The 17196-nt window shown below is 52.1% G+C and overlaps 6 protein-coding genes across 6 annotated transcripts; 4 read left to right on the top strand and 2 right to left on the bottom strand.

Moving 5' to 3' along the window:
* Positions 1–30: 30 nt before the first annotated feature.
* On the bottom strand, positions 31–1022 carry N7459_005882 (N-terminal L-serine N(alpha)-acetyltransferase NAT4; the record flags this gene model as incomplete). Its single annotated transcript, XM_056945066.1, has 2 exons — positions 31–767; positions 935–1022. 2 exons carry the CDS (start codon positions 1020–1022, stop codon positions 31–33), a joined length of 825 nt encoding a protein of 274 aa, XP_056799401.1.
* Positions 1023–1396: 374 nt separating this feature from the next.
* On the bottom strand, positions 1397–2724 carry N7459_005881 (uncharacterized protein; the record flags this gene model as incomplete). Its single annotated transcript, XM_056945065.1, has 7 exons — positions 1397–1563; positions 1624–1769; positions 1828–1883; positions 1948–2229; positions 2282–2386; positions 2452–2598; positions 2656–2724. 7 exons carry the CDS (start codon positions 2722–2724, stop codon positions 1397–1399), a joined length of 972 nt encoding a protein of 323 aa, XP_056799400.1.
* Positions 2725–3820: 1096 nt separating this feature from the next.
* On the top strand, positions 3821–8389 carry N7459_005880 (putative raffinose synthase protein Sip1; the record flags this gene model as incomplete). The annotated part of the gene is made up of 5 exons (XM_056945064.1): positions 3821–3982; positions 4062–4451; positions 4518–4964; positions 5418–5648; positions 5744–8389. 5 exons carry the CDS (start codon positions 3821–3823, stop codon positions 8387–8389), a joined length of 3876 nt encoding a protein of 1291 aa, XP_056799399.1.
* Positions 8390–9437: 1048 nt separating this feature from the next.
* N7459_005879 (uncharacterized protein) lies at positions 9438–9752 on the top strand (the record flags this gene model as incomplete). The annotated part of the gene is made up of 1 exon (XM_056945063.1): positions 9438–9752. The coding sequence occupies one exon, from the start codon at positions 9438–9440 to the stop codon at positions 9750–9752; it is 315 nt and encodes a 104-aa protein (XP_056799398.1).
* A 385-nt stretch (positions 9753–10137) lies between these two features.
* On the top strand, positions 10138–12227 carry N7459_005878 (tyrosine--tRNA ligase MSY1; the record flags this gene model as incomplete). Its single annotated transcript, XM_056945062.1, has 5 exons — positions 10138–10457; positions 10560–10713; positions 10773–11059; positions 11115–11460; positions 11514–12227. 5 exons carry the CDS (start codon positions 10138–10140, stop codon positions 12225–12227), a joined length of 1821 nt encoding a protein of 606 aa, XP_056799397.1.
* Positions 12228–12732: 505 nt separating this feature from the next.
* N7459_005877 (mismatch repair ATPase MSH6) lies at positions 12733–16616 on the top strand (the record flags this gene model as incomplete). Its single annotated transcript, XM_056945061.1, has 5 exons — positions 12733–13062; positions 13122–13169; positions 13237–13417; positions 13471–15866; positions 15921–16616. 5 exons carry the CDS (start codon positions 12733–12735, stop codon positions 16614–16616), a joined length of 3651 nt encoding a protein of 1216 aa, XP_056799396.1.
* Positions 16617–17196: the final 580 nt, after the last annotated feature.

Genomic DNA, 17196 nt, shown 5'->3' with positions numbered 1-17196 from the left:
AGGAATAATCCAACCACATCATGCATCATATCATGTCTTCAGACGCTTTGAGAGAATCAAGTAATCGAACTCTTTAACTGTCCCATTCCGCAGTTTTCGCGGCTGAGGCGAGTACTCATCAACTTCATATCCACCCTTCTCATAGAACCGACGAGCAGTCGTATTTGATTTGAATACGGTCAGCATCGCCTTCTCCACGCCGACGAGCCGACCGATCGCCTCCATCCGACTCATCAGCAGGGCCCCGAGACCTTTCCCCCGGCCCGTCGGCGACAAGTGGATCTCGTAACAGTAAACAACCTCCTTCCCATCCTCGTACGTAACCATAAACGACAAGAACCCAAGCACGTCCCGGTCTTCAGAGCTCGCCGGTCCGTCCGGCTCGTCGGCGGGCCGTCGCTCCTGCTGCTGCTCCGCCGCCGATCGTCCCGCGCCCCGCACAATCAAGTACTTCATGTCCGGCAGGCGCATTTCGCTGCGCTTCTTGGGGCGCGACCATCCCATGCCAGACGCCGCATAGTCGTCGCCGGAGGTGAGCTGGACCAGGTCGAGACAAGCCTCTAGATCGGCGTCGGGGATGGTCGCGGCGGAGTACACGTCCAGGGGCGTGGAGATCGCATCTTGTTGCGATCGCCCTGTCGGCTGGAACGACTCGTCCTTGGAGGATTGATCGGAGGCCTCGCTCGCGGTCGAGATGAGCGGCGACACATAGTTCGAGATGAATTCCTCGATCCTCAAGGCGTTAGTGCGCTCGACTAGCGGCTGGCCTAGACGTTTTGAGCTTGCATTAGGACGCGTCGATGGACAGACCGAGTAGGAGGACAACGACTGGTATTGCATGCGACTTGGTGCGACCAAGTCGCACATTCTTCATTCTTCCAGCCCAGAGCTGGGCACCTGGCGTGCAGCGGGGGCGCAATGAAGATGTACTCACGTTTCCCACTGGACTGGACGCGTCGCGTTGACTGCTGGGACTGGCGCTGCTTGGATTTGGCTACGCGGCCGTCTTTGGTCGCTGGCATTGTGGGAATGCTTGAATCAAACCAGCAGTCCCGATAGTATATCCGGTCACAACATTCGGAAGGTGTGTGTTGGAGATGCAGCCGGGGAAATCGGGGCTCGGGTGAGAAGAGGCGCAGGCACAGGCGCTCTCCGGCGTTGGACTGTGGGAGCCGGCAAACATAGTACGAAAGCCATACGTCAACAAATACAGGCATATATCCATGTTTTGCCTCTACTGGAGTGGCTAAAAGGTCGGTAGATTCCAGATCTTATTTTCCACTCCATATTATTGTTGAATTGTTTTATATCGTGAATATATATTTCACTTCTCGTGCACTTCGTATCTAGCACGTACTCGGAAGTATCCAAACACCGGGGATCAATTAAACCACGTCTAAGATGACTCCCTTTGCTTGGCCGCATGTTCCTCGGCCCGTCGCTCGGCTTCAGCAGCTCCCAATTCATTGAAGACGTCAATACCCCAGCGGAACGGATAGTTGTAGCGCTCGTTCCGGTCTAGCTTGTTAAGAGCCTCAAAGTCGGCATCGGGGATAACAAAATCTAGAGAAACGGGCGTCAATGACACGATCTACCCATTGACTGAGCAATAGGATGACCGACCTTGGAAATTGCTCTCGATGCGCGAAGGAGTGACACTCTTGGGCAGCACCGCGGAGCCTCGTTGGATCGCCCACGAGATCAGCAGGATCGCGGGGTCCTTGTCTAGTTTCTTGGCGACTTCCACCACCGTCGGGTCGTCGACAACGCTGTGGGTCGGGTGTTAGCATACAAAGGGGGCCATGCGATTGGGTTCAAGCTGCATACCGTGGCAGACCGTAGATGTTGTTTCCGAGAGGGCTGTACGCCACGGGGAGGATGTTCTGTCAAGGCAATGTCAATGGGTCTGATCAAACACAGAGGATGGGAGCACATGGAACTACTTACGCTGTCCTTCAAGAATTGGTGTAGACCGGGCTGCAGGAGGTAGGGGTGAGCCTCGATCTGGTTCGCCGCGGGGGGTATCTTCGCAGTCTTGAGCAGATCCTTGGTTGCCTCGATGGTGAAGTTGCTAATGCCAATGCTGCGAATCTTGCCCGCGGCCACGAGCTTTTCCAGGGCAGCCCAAGTGTCAGCCACCGGGACATCGGCTATGCGGAAGCGCTTCGTCACCGGGTCCGTCGGCGTGAGGGTGTCGTTCGTGTACTCGAAGGCGACAGGCCAGTGGATCTATTCAAGGTCAGCCAGTCTCCCCGTCAATCCGAGTCGAAGCATCACACACCAGATACAGGTCCAGGTAGTCGGTTTGGAGGTCCTTCAGAGTCCTGTTGAGGGCTTCCTCGACGTGGTCGGGGTGGTGATGTGTGTTCCACAGCTTGCTTGTGATCTACGCATATGTCCACGTTAGCTACTGGCTACTCCAGTCGAATCCGAATCCCTAGCATAACTTACAAAGATCTCGCCACGCGGCACACCCGACTTCTTCCAGCCATTCCCGACTTCGTTCTCATTCTGGTAGCAAGCCGCCGCATCGATGTGTCGGTATCCCTTGCGGAGGGCATGCTCAACTGCGTTCTCGACCTCATGAGGCTTGGACAACTGTATCGCAGCAATGATTTAGCTGGGTGGTGTACGCATTCGTCCGAAGCAACTTACCCAGGTGCCGAGGCCAACGGCGGGGATCTCGTAGCCCGAGTTGAGCTTGAAAGTGCGTCCAAGAGTCATCGTGGGAATAGACAGGGCAATAGAGACAGGAAGTCTGAGGCAGATCGAATGCGAATTGATTTAGGGAACCCGGGAAGCAGAGAAGAGCCCAAAGCGACAGGATGGGCGGCTATTTATCCTCTCTGCCACCATGCCCCTCCCCCTCTCGTCGGCCCCCTCCATGCGCATTAAAGATTGTATTGCGCCAGAGCTTGACACGCGATCTAGTATTATTGCGCGCGTCAGAAACCCCGGTCGCCATGCATGAAGTGGATGCCAGATGGGATGAGCCATATTAGCTTCGGATTGCACAATTGCTGGGCCGCTCTGTGGGGAACGGCGATATAAGCCAACTCGGCACCTCCAAGGTGGTTTGGTGGGCGCCACTTTGCTTGTGGCTGCAAGGCGTCGACTAGCTACATATCATAACAAGGTGGTCGAATATCAATAATCCATGTCTGCATTTTCACGGTATTACTTTTTGTCCATTTCTCTTTCCAATGAATGCGATCCCCCAACATGAGGCGACTGCGAAAGGGAATATTGAAACGAACAATGCCTCTCGGCTGATTCAACCAGGTACAGTTACGGGATGCTCTGCCAGTCGCGGGAAAATAATCGACAGATGATCAAATCCATAACTGCCTTGAGCATTGCAAACCTGACTAGGCTTGACGGTGGTCTGTTTCCCAGTGTTGTATATGAACTCTGTTACGGAGCGGAGTCAGGTGACTCCAGAATAACATTATTACGTAGCTGTCCTCATATCTTAGTCAATGACACATCTTGATCACATCTTACATCGTACCAAACTCCAAAACGACGACGTTGAACCGTTTTAAGAGAAAGGAAGCAAAAGTATCCGAGTGTCGGTGTTAGTTAGCCCGAATTAATAATAGCCAGCGTCAAGCCCGCCCAGGACGGAGAGACCTCGGCGACTTCTGCATTCTTAAGGAACTTAACCTTAATAATCGTGTCGTCATGCCGGTGGAGCGGACCCGCATACGTCAAGCTATTTAACACACCCCTCCCTTCATGCTCCTTCGTACAGAACTTGCTGAACAGTTTTGTTGTTGTACATAACACACCTCGGCATACACCATCTTGCAGTTCCACAATGGCCGCATCGACGATGAAGCAATGGGTGGTTGAGAGCACCGAGAAGGGCTTCGACGGCCTGGTCTACAAGGACGCGCCAGTCCCGAAAGTCGGCGAGAACGAAGTCCTGGTGAAATTGCAGGCGGCGTCGCTGAACTTTCGCGACTTGATTATTCCTCACGTATGGTCTCTGTGATCGAATGTTGCACGCAGCACAACTTCAAAAGCCTGGCTTCTGACACGATGTGATCTTGACGTAGGGCAAATACCCATTCCCGACCAACTTCCCCGTGGTGGCTGCCTCAGATGGTACCGGCGAGGTTGTCGAGGTCGGATCGAAGGTCACTGAGTTCAAGAAGGGCGACCAGGTGGCAACGCTCTTCAACCAGGGCCATCAGTATGGCGAGGTCGATCTCCCCGCAACCCAGACCGGTCTCGGCGGTGCGATCGACGGCACTCTGCGCGAATATGGTGTTTTCAATGAGAAGGGCCTGGTCAAGGCGGCCAAGAACCTTACGCCTGTTGAGAACAGCACCCTTTCTTGCGCGGCTCTCACGAGTTGGAACGCTCTGTACGGTCTGAAGCCTCTGAAGCCTGGCCAGGTGGTTCTGGTGCAGGGCACCGGCGGTGTCAGCATGTTCGGTCTCCAGGTGTGTACTCGCATGAAACAAAGGACCTTTGACAGCGGCGACTGACCACATTCGATCGCGTTATAGTTCGCCAAAGCGGCCGGCGCGACCGTGATCGCCACAACCTCCTCCGCGCAAAAGGCAGAGAAGCTGAAAAAGCTCGGCGCCGACCATGTCATCAACTACAAGGAGGACGTAAACTGGGGTGAGACTGCTCGCAAGTTGACCCCGGAAGGCGCTGGTGTGGACCACGTTATCGAAGTCGGTGGACCAGGCACACTCCAGCAGAGCTTCAAGGCCATCAAGTTCGAAGGCGTGATCAGCATCATTGGATTCCTTGGAGGCGTTCAGGCGGAGAACCAGCCCGGAGTTCTGGATACTCTTGGCCATATTTGCACTGTTCGCGGTGTCTATGTTGGCAGCAAGGCGCTGATGAAGGACATGGTTCGCGCCATCGAGGCCAATGACATTCATCCGGTGGTGGATGAGAAGGTCTTTAGCTTCGCGGAGACCCGGGATGCATATGAATACATGGTAAGTGACCTCCGCTCGTCGATATTTGACCCTTATGCTAAAAAAGGTGGATACACAGTGGGCTCAAAAGCACTTTGGCAAGCTGGCCATCAAGATCAACTAAACGTCAGGGGTACATTTCCTCTTTGGACACGGAGGCAGGCCGGACCAAGTTGATCAGTCGTGAGGATTCCTGTATATATCTCATTCAAATGAGATGAGACCCGAACTTCACGAATCTCTCGCCGTGTTGGGTGGTATAGTGTATGTAGTGTGTTTGAGCGTAGACGCGATCGAGTTGATATGGAGAGAGCGGAGGTCAGCTTCCCCGCCACTTTCATCATGCATCATCAGAGCCACCACGCCTGCCACGCCGTCTAATTATACCCGGTTCGCTACACGACCTGCGACACATCCGATTGTTTTCCAGCGCAACACTAGTCCTTACTAGCTACTTTCTGTCCCTATAGCCAGGTCGAGAAGCGTCCGCCTCCTGCCCCTCCGATGATGCAGGTCAACACTAGAAATACGGCCTCCACCCTCCCCATCATCGGAGCTCGCCATCGCCAGAAACCACGCCAGTTGACCTTCAATCGCCCAGTCCAGATGAGCTTATTCGCCCGAGTAACATGTTATCCTCCGCTGGGGCAGGTTACTTGCCTCCGGCGGGTGCAGAAGGCGCTACGGTCAGAAGAAGACGATATTGTGAGTACATTGATGTGATTAATGCCTCCCTGGATACTAGTTCTCATTCACGATCAAGATAAACTAGATTTCTTGTATGCTGATCCTCCAACTAGGTGCGATTCACCGTCGTTCTCGAGTCCAGCACCTCATTTCCCGTTCAATCCTGGGAAGCCGAGATCTGGCACAACATCACAGGCTCCGAGTGGACGGCTCTTCCACTCCGGAAAAGCGATCCGTCGCATGCGCCTCTCATGACTGGCGACGAAGCAGATTACAACTTTCATCGCTATGTATTTTCACAAGAGTTCCTGCTCCCTGCGGAGGGCGGCCATGCACAATTTACCGTGCGCTTCCGAACCAGCCCGGACACTGAATGGCAATGGGCCAACCAGCAGCATCCAGTCAGCGATGGCGAAATTGTGTTCAGCCCCCGACACTCTCAGCTCGAAAATACGTTGTCCGTGGATGCGTCCTCTCTTGCTGGCAAAGATGAGCTTGTCAAATATATCGACGGCCTGTCCTCTGACATACGGGTTGAATCACGAGCAAGTGAAGCTCCTGGATCCCTTCTGTGGGGTATCACTGGAGACGTTGATGCGGCCCAGCAGGGTATTTCTGGCATCAAGAGATTTGCTCTTGGGACGCCTTCCTCAATGGTCAGGTACTTCTCCTTAGTGCGAGTTTGGAGTCCGTGGCTAGGGCCCAGACATGGCAAAGATAAGTTTCGGTTAACGGAGGACGCTATCCTGTGCTCTTTCCTTCGCAAAGATGGGGTGCATTTTGTTGTGTTGGCCGTCTCGGGGATCAATGATGTCTTGACCGTTTTTCGGTCGGGAGAGGACGGCGAGTTAATGGTAAATGCCAGGAATGAGAACACAGAAACGGCCCAGTTTCACATTCTGGCGGCTGCAGCGGAAGACTTTGAGGTTGCCATGTCTGCGGTGATTTACGAGTCGAGGAAAGTGGTCAAGCCGTACATCCAGTCTGCGAACGACGCCGCTGAAGACCAGCCACCGTTGTCTCCCCCTGGCGATGACGTGGTGATTGTGGAGAAGGATGAAAAAATGCAGTGGCTGACTGAATGGTTTGATGGGTTGACATACTGTACCTGGAACGGGTTGGGCCAAAACTTGACGGAAGAATCGATCCTGGGGGCATTGGGAGCACTGAAATCCCACGGCATCAATATTGTGAATCTGATTATCGACGATAACTGGCAGAGCGTCGATAACGAAGGCGAGTCTCAATTCAAGCGACGGTGGAAAGAGTTTGAAGCCAATCGCAGAGCCTTCCCTCAAGGTCTCAAGAAGACAGTGGAGTCCATTCGTCAGACTTACCCCAACATTCAGCACATCGCAGTCTGGCATGCGTTGTTGGGCTACTGGGGAGGCATCTGCCCAGACAGCGATCTCACCCAAAAATATAGAACCAAAGTGGTCAAGATCAAAGACCCTGCTGCAGGGGGTCCCATTGCGCACAATATCAAGGACGGCAAGATCCTCGCTATTGATCCCGAGGACGTACAACGATTCTACGACGAGTTCTACAATTACTTGACCTACGCGGGGGTGGACTCAGTCAAGACAGATGCTCAGTTCTTTATCGACCTTCTCGAAGATCCAGAGGATCGCAAGAGATTCATGACGTCGTACCAAGACGCATGGTCGATCTCTGCATTGAAGCATTTCAGCACGCGCTCCATTTCTTGCATGTCGATGATCCCTCAAATAATCTTCCATTCCCAGTTACCAACAAACAAACCGACCATTGCCTTACGAAACTCGGATGACTTCTTTCCGGAAATTCCGGCCTCTCATCCGTGGCATGTGTTCTGCAACGCACACAATTCGCTTCTCACTCGGTATTTGAACGCTCTACCGGACTGGGATATGTTCCAGACCAGCCATCCATATGCATCTTTCCATGCGGCAGCCCGGTGTGTCTCGGGAGGGCCAGTGTATATCACCGACGAGCCAGGCAAACATGACCTCGATCTTTTGGACCAGATGACCGCGCCAACGGTTCAAGGTGGCACCGTAATTCTGCGGCCAAGCGTCATTGGCCGCACAATCGATATCTACCATGATTATAATGAGGGTCACGTCTTGCGTGTTGGCAGCTATACCGGCTGGGCTAGAACTGGAAGCGGAATCCTGGGACTATTCAACATTAACTCGACCGAGGTGCCGTGCATGATCTCACTGATGGATTTCCCAGGAATCCACGAAGACTCTGAGGGCTACTATGTGATTCGTGCGCATGCGAGTGGGAAAATCACTGGGAGAATGACGCCGCTGAGCCCAGACTCGCTCGTCTCCGTCGTCCTGGAGGAGAAAGGATGGGAAATTCTCACCGCGTACCCAACTCGGTCCTTCACGTTCAAGGGAAGCAGGGGCTGCAGTCAATCCGGCCAAAGCCTAACTCATGTAGCTGTTCTCGGTCTCATTGGGAAGATGACTGGCGCAGCTGCGGTGGTGAACTCGGACATTTTTGTCGTTGAGAATGGCCGTTTGCGCTTTGATGTTAGCCTCAAAGCGCTGGGTACGCTTGGCATCTATTTCTCAGATCTGCAGGATCGAGAGATTGCACGAAATTTTATGGTCTTGATTTTGGGACAGCCGGTGCCACCGAAGACGGTATGGAAGGAAGGCGGAGAGAGTGCAAATGTGTTGGCGATTGACGTTCTGGCAGCTTGGAAGGCTATGAAGCTGGATAGCGGGTGGAGCAACGAGGTCTTTGTCCAGATATTTGTGGGCTGATGTAACCCAATGGCATGGGTACACGTGGTTCTTATGATGATAGAATTGCTCCAGGCATTTTTTTTTTTTTTTTTGAGGAGTGATGCCCATGACTTCGCACCGTAGTTCAGCCGAAAGCCACTGTAACGTCCCGCGATTCCATATGATCCTCATTCGGCTAACCCTCTCGCAACAGCTACTTCTAGTCGCGTAGCTACCCATGTAGATATGCATGTAGGCAAATATAACCGTGAATATCGTCGAGGAATCACTAATCGGAATAGGGTGCATGGTGGACCTCTAGTGCCTGTTCTCTTTTCTTCGTTCCTTCGGAGTAGGACGATGACGAGAGGGAGGGCGCGAGTATAGGCCTTGGTGGCCATTGTGGAAACTGTCTTTCAAAGGACTTCCAGAGGGTAGCGAGAACGAAGTTCACAGATGGTGTTTTAAGCAAACAAGCAGAAGAAGAGATAATCAAGAATGACCCGAACCGAGAATGCATCATCACAGAAGGAAATGTGAGTTATATAATATTTATATGAAGCGGGGAAGCCAATATTTAAACCTCAAAACCTCTGTTGCCGACGCAGCCTGTTTTAGGGTGATAGCGGTGAGAACGAGTTGGTACGGTCGCCCATCTGCTCCATCCCCTTGAACTATTGAAGTATTCGCCTCTTTCCTTTTCTTGAGACGGGAATTGCATATCTCAAGCTGCAAAACACCCGACTTTCCTCATCACAACTTGGCACGGGCTTTCGTATTTGTCAACCTTAGGGCCTTCTTACGTCTTATAATCCACCCAGAGCTTCAACTCCTGTGTGAATCAGCATGTCGCAGCATCCTCAGGGACAGGAAGATACAGGTTCTGCAGATGCATGGATGCAGAATGAGGGGTTAACACAATACAAGTCAAGTTGCGATCCGCGCCACCCGACTATCTTACCAACATTGAGGAAGACCTATATGAACTGAACCGCCCCCCGAATACCCGGTCTATTACTTCTTCTACGGAACATTGACAGCACCGGCAACCCTTCAACGAATCATCGACCTGCCCGAGGAGCCAAAAATGCGGAAAGCGAAACTCATCGGATACGCGCTTGCGAAATGGGGCGATTACCCTGCCTTGATAGACGGAGAGTCAGGCCAGGAGGTTCCTGGGTACGCATACATCGTGCAGAATGAAGAAGAAGCCCAGAAGCTGACGTATTATCAGACAAATGCTTATGAGGAAGCACACTGCTTGATTTATTTTGTTGACAATGAAGAGCCTGCCGAAGTGCCAGGAAAAACATTCGTGTATGCCGGGGATGCAAATGCCTTGTTGGAACAGCGATTCGACCGCAAACTGTGGCTGCGTCGAATGAATGGGAAATTAGTCTGATTAGTCTGATTAGTCTGATCGGTCGACTTTCGTTTCTCGTTTGCCTTCTATTCCTAACGGCAGCTGGACTTGTTTATACCATTAGGGCCCTATTCGCCCCGAATCGCTTGGAATATGCGGACTTTCTAAGCCAGCGTCTGCTTTCTCTTCTAGTTAGTCGATCCCGTGGCTAATAGTTGTTATTCTGAGTATATTAAGAAAATCCTAGTACTTTTAGCGTAGAAGCATTTTGCCAAGTCTATTTACCACTCTGGCGATGCGCCGCGTCAACATTGTTCCGCGCCTCTTATCGTCACAATCTCGGGGTTTCTCGCGGACAATTTCAGTCGCTGCTCAAGTCCATTGCAAGCTTCGTCGTCCTCACCTTAGGTCGCAATCCACCCCGATGTGGCCACGGTCGACCCCGCTACCTCGTGCGAATTTCCGCAACCCGCGTGCTCCTCGCCGCACCCCATGCGGAGCACGTAGCTTCGCCGGAGCTGCGCAAACAAATCCGCTGCACTGCGAAACCCGTCGCCCAGTTGTTTCCTTCCAACCTTCTACGTCGACATTACAGCAGCGAAGATGTATTACAAAGCAGTATCTACAGCGGATCGAGGATGGTAAGAAGGAGTGGGCCAAGCACGCGGAGGAGATCAAGGAAGGAAAGAGGAAGAATTTCGCAGCTCACCTAGAGGAGCGAGGCCTGATCCATGATGTTATTGGGTATGAGTGACATCCAGTCAATTCACCTGAGCTATAAGCCGCCACAAGAATCTGGGCGTTGATTTGAAGTTTGGACGCTAATTCATTCTACTCGACTGGCAGAGAACGCGAATTACTACACCAAGTCTTTACCGAGAAACGAGCTGGAATATATGTTGGGATTGACCCTACTGCCCCCTCAATGCATGTCGGCCACATGCTACCTTTCATGGTTCTTGCCTGGGGCTATGTTTGGGGACTCCCAGTGACATTCTTGGTCAGTCACCTGGAATCTAGCACTGTCTATAACGGGGACACCACACTAATAAATTACAGCTCGGCGGTGCGACTTCTCGAGTCGGTGATCCCTCGGGGCGTTTAAAAGGGCGAGAGCAGGTCCATTCCTCGATCCGCAAGGCGAATATGGCCAGCATGCATATGCAGCTGAAGAAATTGGGCTCCAGTATCGAGCAGTATGGGAGGAGACATGGTTACGAAAGGAAGCCAATTTGGAAGCGAGCATTGCTCAATAATAATACCTGGTGGAACTCGATGCCTTTCATTGAGGTACTGCGGGATCTAGGTGCGTATATGCGACTGGGTCCTATGCTGGGGAGGGACACGTAAGTGACACATTCTTGCGCATCTGATCATGAAAAATACTGACATTACCCTTAGTGTCAAGACTCGTTTGAACCAGGGAGATGGCATGTCCTTTGCCGAGTTCTCCTACCCGCTTCTGCAGGCGTGGGATTGGTGGACAATGTTCCAAAAGGGCACCCAAGTTCAGGTGGGAGGCTCTGATCAGTATGGGAACATTCTGTTCGGTATGGATGCTGTGAAAGCTATTAGCCGCAACACTGCCAACGAACAACTCCGGAACCCCTTGGAATCGGAGCTAGACCGGCCCATCGGCTTCACCACGCCGTTGCTGACTGCCTCGTCCGGGGAGAAGTTTGGAAAGTCAGCTGGCAATGCCATTTGGCTCGACAAGGATATGACATCCACTTTCGAGCTCTACCAGGTATGTCGAAGCCTTCGTGATTCTCTCAATAAGTGGTACTAATTATTACATAGTTCTTCGTTCGGACACCTGACGACGTAGTCGAGCGCTACTTGAAGCTCTTCACCTTTGTTCCCCTGCCTGAGATTGCTTCCTTGATGGAAGAGCAGAACAAAGACCCCTCCAAGCGTGTCGCGCAACATCAACTAGCATATGAGTTCGTGGAGCTGGTTCATGGTAAACAGGAAGCCGATGCAGTGTCACTCCAACACCGCCAGCTCTTCCGTTCACGACACTCTACAGGCGAGCCGTCGCCCATGCCTCGGACTCCAACCACTCCGGCCGGCCATGCCCAGTCTCCTATGGCAAACTACGTGACACCTCAGTCTGGGAACCAGTACGCTTCCCAAACCAACTTTGCCAACATGCCCAATTCCAAGGTCACTCTTCCGAAGTCACTGGTCTACAATCAGTCATTCAACAAAGTCCTCTGGTCCGCTGGTCTCGTTGCGTCCAAGGGTGAAGGTCACCGAGTCATCTTGAACAACGGCGCGTATGTAGGCAGTCGCCCCGGAGATAGCGGTCCCATGTCGGATGATCTCGCATTCACCCCCATCCGACCCTGGCCCGCGGAGAAAACCCAGGAATACGTCATTGGGGACAACCTTCTCATGCTCAAGCTGGGCAAATGGAAATTCAAGATGGTTGAAATTATCAGTGACGAGGAGTTCCGCGAGAAAGGGCTGACCGCACCTGGCTGGGAGGAGCCAACGGAGTCGACACCGTGAGTGCGGAGGACTGGGTGCCAAGAGGAATCTCCACTTTGTAACTATATCCATATGTAGCATAGAGCATTTGTACAGTATTGCATGTCGACGGACGGTGCACCAAAGTAATCAATCCTTATACCGTGAATGTCGATTTTACCTCGGTGAGCCATGCCGATCGAATGGGTGAGCATTGTTGCCAGTCATTGGGCTCTCTGTCGACAACGTCTGCAACACCTAAGGTACATACGTGCCAGTTAAATAGAGAGGGGAGGCCTCGTTTAGATATGGGGATATGCTAGAGGTGGCCGATGTACCAGGCTTTCAGTATAGTAAAGCACGGGTAATACGGGGGCCCGCCAAGACCCGCGGCCACTTTACGCGTCGACGCGATTCGCGCCTTATCTCCTATCGTCCATCGTTCCTCCTGTCCCCCAGGCTTCATCCCTATACCAGTATAATGTGGAGTGTTGACTTATAAACGACCCCATCTCCGCATCTCAATTGCGTCGAAACATTGCCGACAATGGCCAAGGCGAATGCCTCCTCGCCCACTGCGACGCCCCCGTCCGCCGCCCTCAAACGAACGACTTCTAGCACGCAGAATATGAAAAACCAGAAGTCAATCCTGGGCTTCTTCCAGAAGTCCTCCCCTGCCACGCCTTCTTCAAAAACGCAAGATCGCGAACCCGCATCCTCCCCCGCCCAGAGAGCCTCTGAGCAACGTGGTGCGAGTGCTGTCAAGCAGACACCAAAGAGGAGCTTCTCCAGTTTTGCGCAAGACCTGTCCCCTGTGCCGAGTAGTGACTTGCCTATTCCGGAAGAGGAGGATGAGGAAGATGGAAAGGAGGTGAGGGTTTGTGATTGCGTGCTCTTCTCTCACTTCGCCCGGCTGACAGTTGGACGATTTTGCAGAAAGGTAGCGACGGAGCCCAGGACACCACAATGTCTCCTTCTCGCCGGGTACGTTGATGAAACGATGATCAACCGCCCCTACGCTCGTGTCCCACTGCTAAACTCTCCCCCTCAGACCAAAAAGCAGGTTAGCTACAAGGAGTCGGATTCGGAAGGCGAGGACGACGACGACGTTATTTTCCGACCCAGTCGAAAGAACAGCACCCGCGGCCGGGCTGCGAAGAGACAAAAGACCTCTGTTGATAGTGACGACGAGTTCCAGGAGGCTGCCGAGGATGCTGGATACTCGGATGATGGTATGCCTCTCTGTCCCACCAGGAAGTTGCTGGTGTAGTGCTGACCAGATCAGAAATGGAAGACTTCGTTGTTGCAGATGACTCTGATGAAGATTCTGCACCTGTGAAGAAACGCAAGAGACCCGCTGCTCAGCCATCGCGTAAGAGCTCGAACCGGTCTTCCTCTCTGCCACCGCCACCAGCCGACGAGGATCTGGATATTGAGCTCCCCGAAGGATCGGCTGGCACTGCGACTAAGTGGACTTTTGACCCGGAGAACACAGAGCCCCGAAAGGAGCGCACCAATGATACTGTGGCACCGAAGACACCAGCCAGCGCCAAAAAACAGAAAGCCCACCTCAAGGAGCCTGAAGATCGATATCCATGGCTTGCATCCATCAAAGACATGGATGGTAATCCACCTGGCCACCCTGACTATGATCCTCGCACTATCTATATCCCCCCACTGGCCTGGTCGAACTTCTCGCCCTTTGAGAAACAGTACTGGGAAATCAAACAGAAATTCTGGGATACCGTGGTGTTCTTCAAGAAGGGCAAGTTCTATGAACTCTACGAGAATGACGCTACTATTGGTCACCAGCTGTTTGATCTGAAACTCACCGATCGAGTCAACATGCGCATGGTCGGCGTTCCCGAGATGAGTTTACCGCATTGGGCCAACCAATTCGTGGCTAAGGGATTCAAGATTGCTCGGGTTGACCAGTCCGAGTCCGCACTTGGCAAAGAAATGCGCGAGAGAGATGCCAAGAAAGGCGGCAAAGAGGACAAGATCATCAAGCGTGAACTCTCGTCCGTGCTCACCGCCGGTACTCTCGTTGAGGGATCGATGCTGCAAGATGACATGTCTACTTACTGTGTTGCCATTAAAGAGGCTATTGTGGATGATGTTCCTGCCTTCGGACTTGCCTTCGTCGACACAGCGACAGGCCAGTTCTTTATTTCTGAATTTGTGGATGATGTCGACATGACCAAGTTCGAGACCTTCGTGGCCCAGACGCGCCCACAAGAGATGCTCCTTGAGAAGGGCTGTATCTCGCAGAAGGCTCTGCGTATTCTGAAGAACAACACCGGTCCCACTACTATTTGGAACTATCTAAAGCCTGGCAGAGAGTTCTGGGAAGCAGACATTACTGTGAGGGAGCTTGATGCCAGCGAATATTTCGTGTCCCAGGATGATGAAAATATCACGGCCTGGCCTGAAGCGCTTCGTCAGGGCAGAGAAAAGGAGCTACTCATGTCAGCCTTTGGCGCTCTTGTTCAGTACCTCCGCATTTTGAAGATCGAACGAGATCTAATTACGATTGGTAACTTCACGTGGTATGATCCCATCAAGAAGGCCTCTAGCCTCGTGCTAGATGGCCAGACACTCATCAACATGGAGATTTTTGCCAACTCCTTTGACGGCGGAGTGGATGGTACTCTTTTCCAGCTCCTAAATCGTTGCATCACGCCTTTTGGCAAGCGAACGTTCAAGCAGTGGGTTTGCCATCCGTTGATGGATGCACATAGGATCAATTCCAGACTGGATGCAGTGGACGCTCTGAACGCCGATCCGAGTGTCCGGGATCAGTTTTCCTCACAATTGACCAAGATGCCAGATCTGGAACGGTTGATTTCTCGTGTCCACGCGGGAAATTGCAAGGCCCAGGACTTTGTCCGTGTTCTTGAGGGCTTTGAGCAAATCGATTACACTGTTGGCCTTCTCAAGGAAAGTGGCGCCGGTGAAGGTATTATCGGCCAACTGATATCTGGAATGCCAGATCTGGCATCGCCACTCGGATACTGGAAGACCGCGTTTGATCGTTCCAAGGCCAAAGAAAATGGGATTCTCGTTCCTGAGCCCGGCGTTGAGTCCGATTTCGACAACTCACAAGAGATCATCGAACAGTTACATAAAGATCTCGATAATCTGCTCAAGAAAGCACGCCGTGATTTGGGATCTACTGCTATCTGCTACCGAGACAACGGCAAGGAGATCTATCAGCTGGAAGTGCCTATCAAGGTCAAGAATGTCCCCAAGGACTGGGATCAAATGTCTGCCACCAAGCAGGTGAAGCGTTACTACTTCCCAGAACTCCGAAGCCTTATTCGCAAGCTACAGGAGGCTCAAGAGACACATAGCCAGATTGTGAAGGAGGTTGCTGGGCGGTTCCATGCACGATTCGATGAGAACTATGGTATGTGGCTTACGGCTGTCCGCGTCATTGCACAGCTGGATTGCTTGATCAGTCTAGCCAAGGCCTCTTCGTCTCTAGGTCAGCCTAGTTGTCGGCCAATTTTTGTGGAAGATGAAAGGAGTGTTCTGGAGTTCGAAGAGCTGCGCCACCCTTGTCTTTTGACCGCTGTCGAAGACTTCATTCCTAACGATGTACAACTTGGTGGCAAGAAAGCGAATATTGACTTGCTAACGGGTGCCAACGCTGCTGGAAAGTCCACCGTCCTTCGAATGGTATGTTTTATTTAAATTGTGTGACTAGTTTGCATTGCATTCTAACATATATAGACCTGTGTCGCCGTTATCATGGCCCAAATTGGTTGCTACCTGCCGTGCAAATCAGCAAGATTAACTCCAGTCGACCGCATTATGTCTCGTCTTGGTGCCAATGACAACATCTTCGCCGCTCAGTCAACATTCTTTGTCGAGCTGTCTGAGACTAAGAAGATCCTTTCCGAAGCCACCCCACGATCTCTCGTGATTCTCGACGAACTTGGTCGCGGAACCAGTTCATACGATGGTGTCGCCGTTGCGCAGGCCGTGCTTCACCATATCGCCACACACATTGGTGCTCTGGGCTTCTTCGCTACACACTACCACTCCCTTGCGGCCGAGTTTGAGAACCACCCCGAGATTTCACCAAAGCGTATGGCCATCCACGTCGATGATACTGAGCGCCGCGTGACCTTCCTGTATAAGCTGGAAAGCGGTGTTGCCGAAGGTAGTTTCGGTATGCACTGCGCGTCGATGTGTGGCATTCCAAACAAGGTCATCGAGTGTGCCGAAACCGCTGCTCAGCAATGGGAGCATACTAGCCGTCTCAAGGAGAGCCTCGAGCGCCGCAAGGGTGGTGGCTTCGTCGGCCTCGGCTGGTGGAGTGACGTCGCCTGGGCGCTGCGCGAGTCTACTGCCAGTGAAAATGCTGATGCTGAAATCACTGACCGTGGTCTTGAGGTGCTGCGCAAGGTTATCGAAGCACTGTGATGGTCTATGAGGTGAAATTTCTACCAGAAAATCTATCCTTCTGAGTTATTACTTCTTCGTGTCCACCATATCCATGGTCTTCTTTCTTTTGTCTTATATCTCGGGTCTCACGGAGTCTGTCGGTTGTGTTTGGTTTTAATACTAGGTTCTTGTACCTCAATGTATCCACTAAATCTATGATCGGCGCCGCTCGTTAAGCACCAAATCTTGCTGGTCGGACCCTCCTATCTTTCAATCCGAAATTGATGATGTTCCATTGCTGGGTATTGGTGACTCGAGTATCCTCTGCCTTGATGGATTGATCGTCGATGAGAACAAAACCCATCACATCCGGGATAACCATTGAAGTTGTTTCGAATAAGTGACTGACAGCAGCGTTTCGGCCGGGATATATACCTAATATCCTCCTAGGACTGGCCTTACTCATGCTTTCCCCCACAAAACTAGGTAATTAGCTAGTCGACGATAAGTCGTTATATCTTGAGGTGACAGCGTGATGGGTTGAAACGCACTGCGGCTTGTTAGAAAGATTAGAGATTATAGGCAGATCACTCACAAGTTCTGCTCTGCTTTGAAAACT

This window comes from Penicillium hispanicum (genome assembly GCF_028827665.1).
Source record: "Penicillium hispanicum strain IBT 35686 chromosome Unknown utg000005l_segment0_segment0, whole genome shotgun sequence".
Classification (NCBI taxonomy): Eukaryota; Fungi; Ascomycota; class Eurotiomycetes; order Eurotiales; family Aspergillaceae; genus Penicillium; species Penicillium hispanicum.
This window is presented reverse-complemented; position numbering and strand designations above follow the sequence as displayed.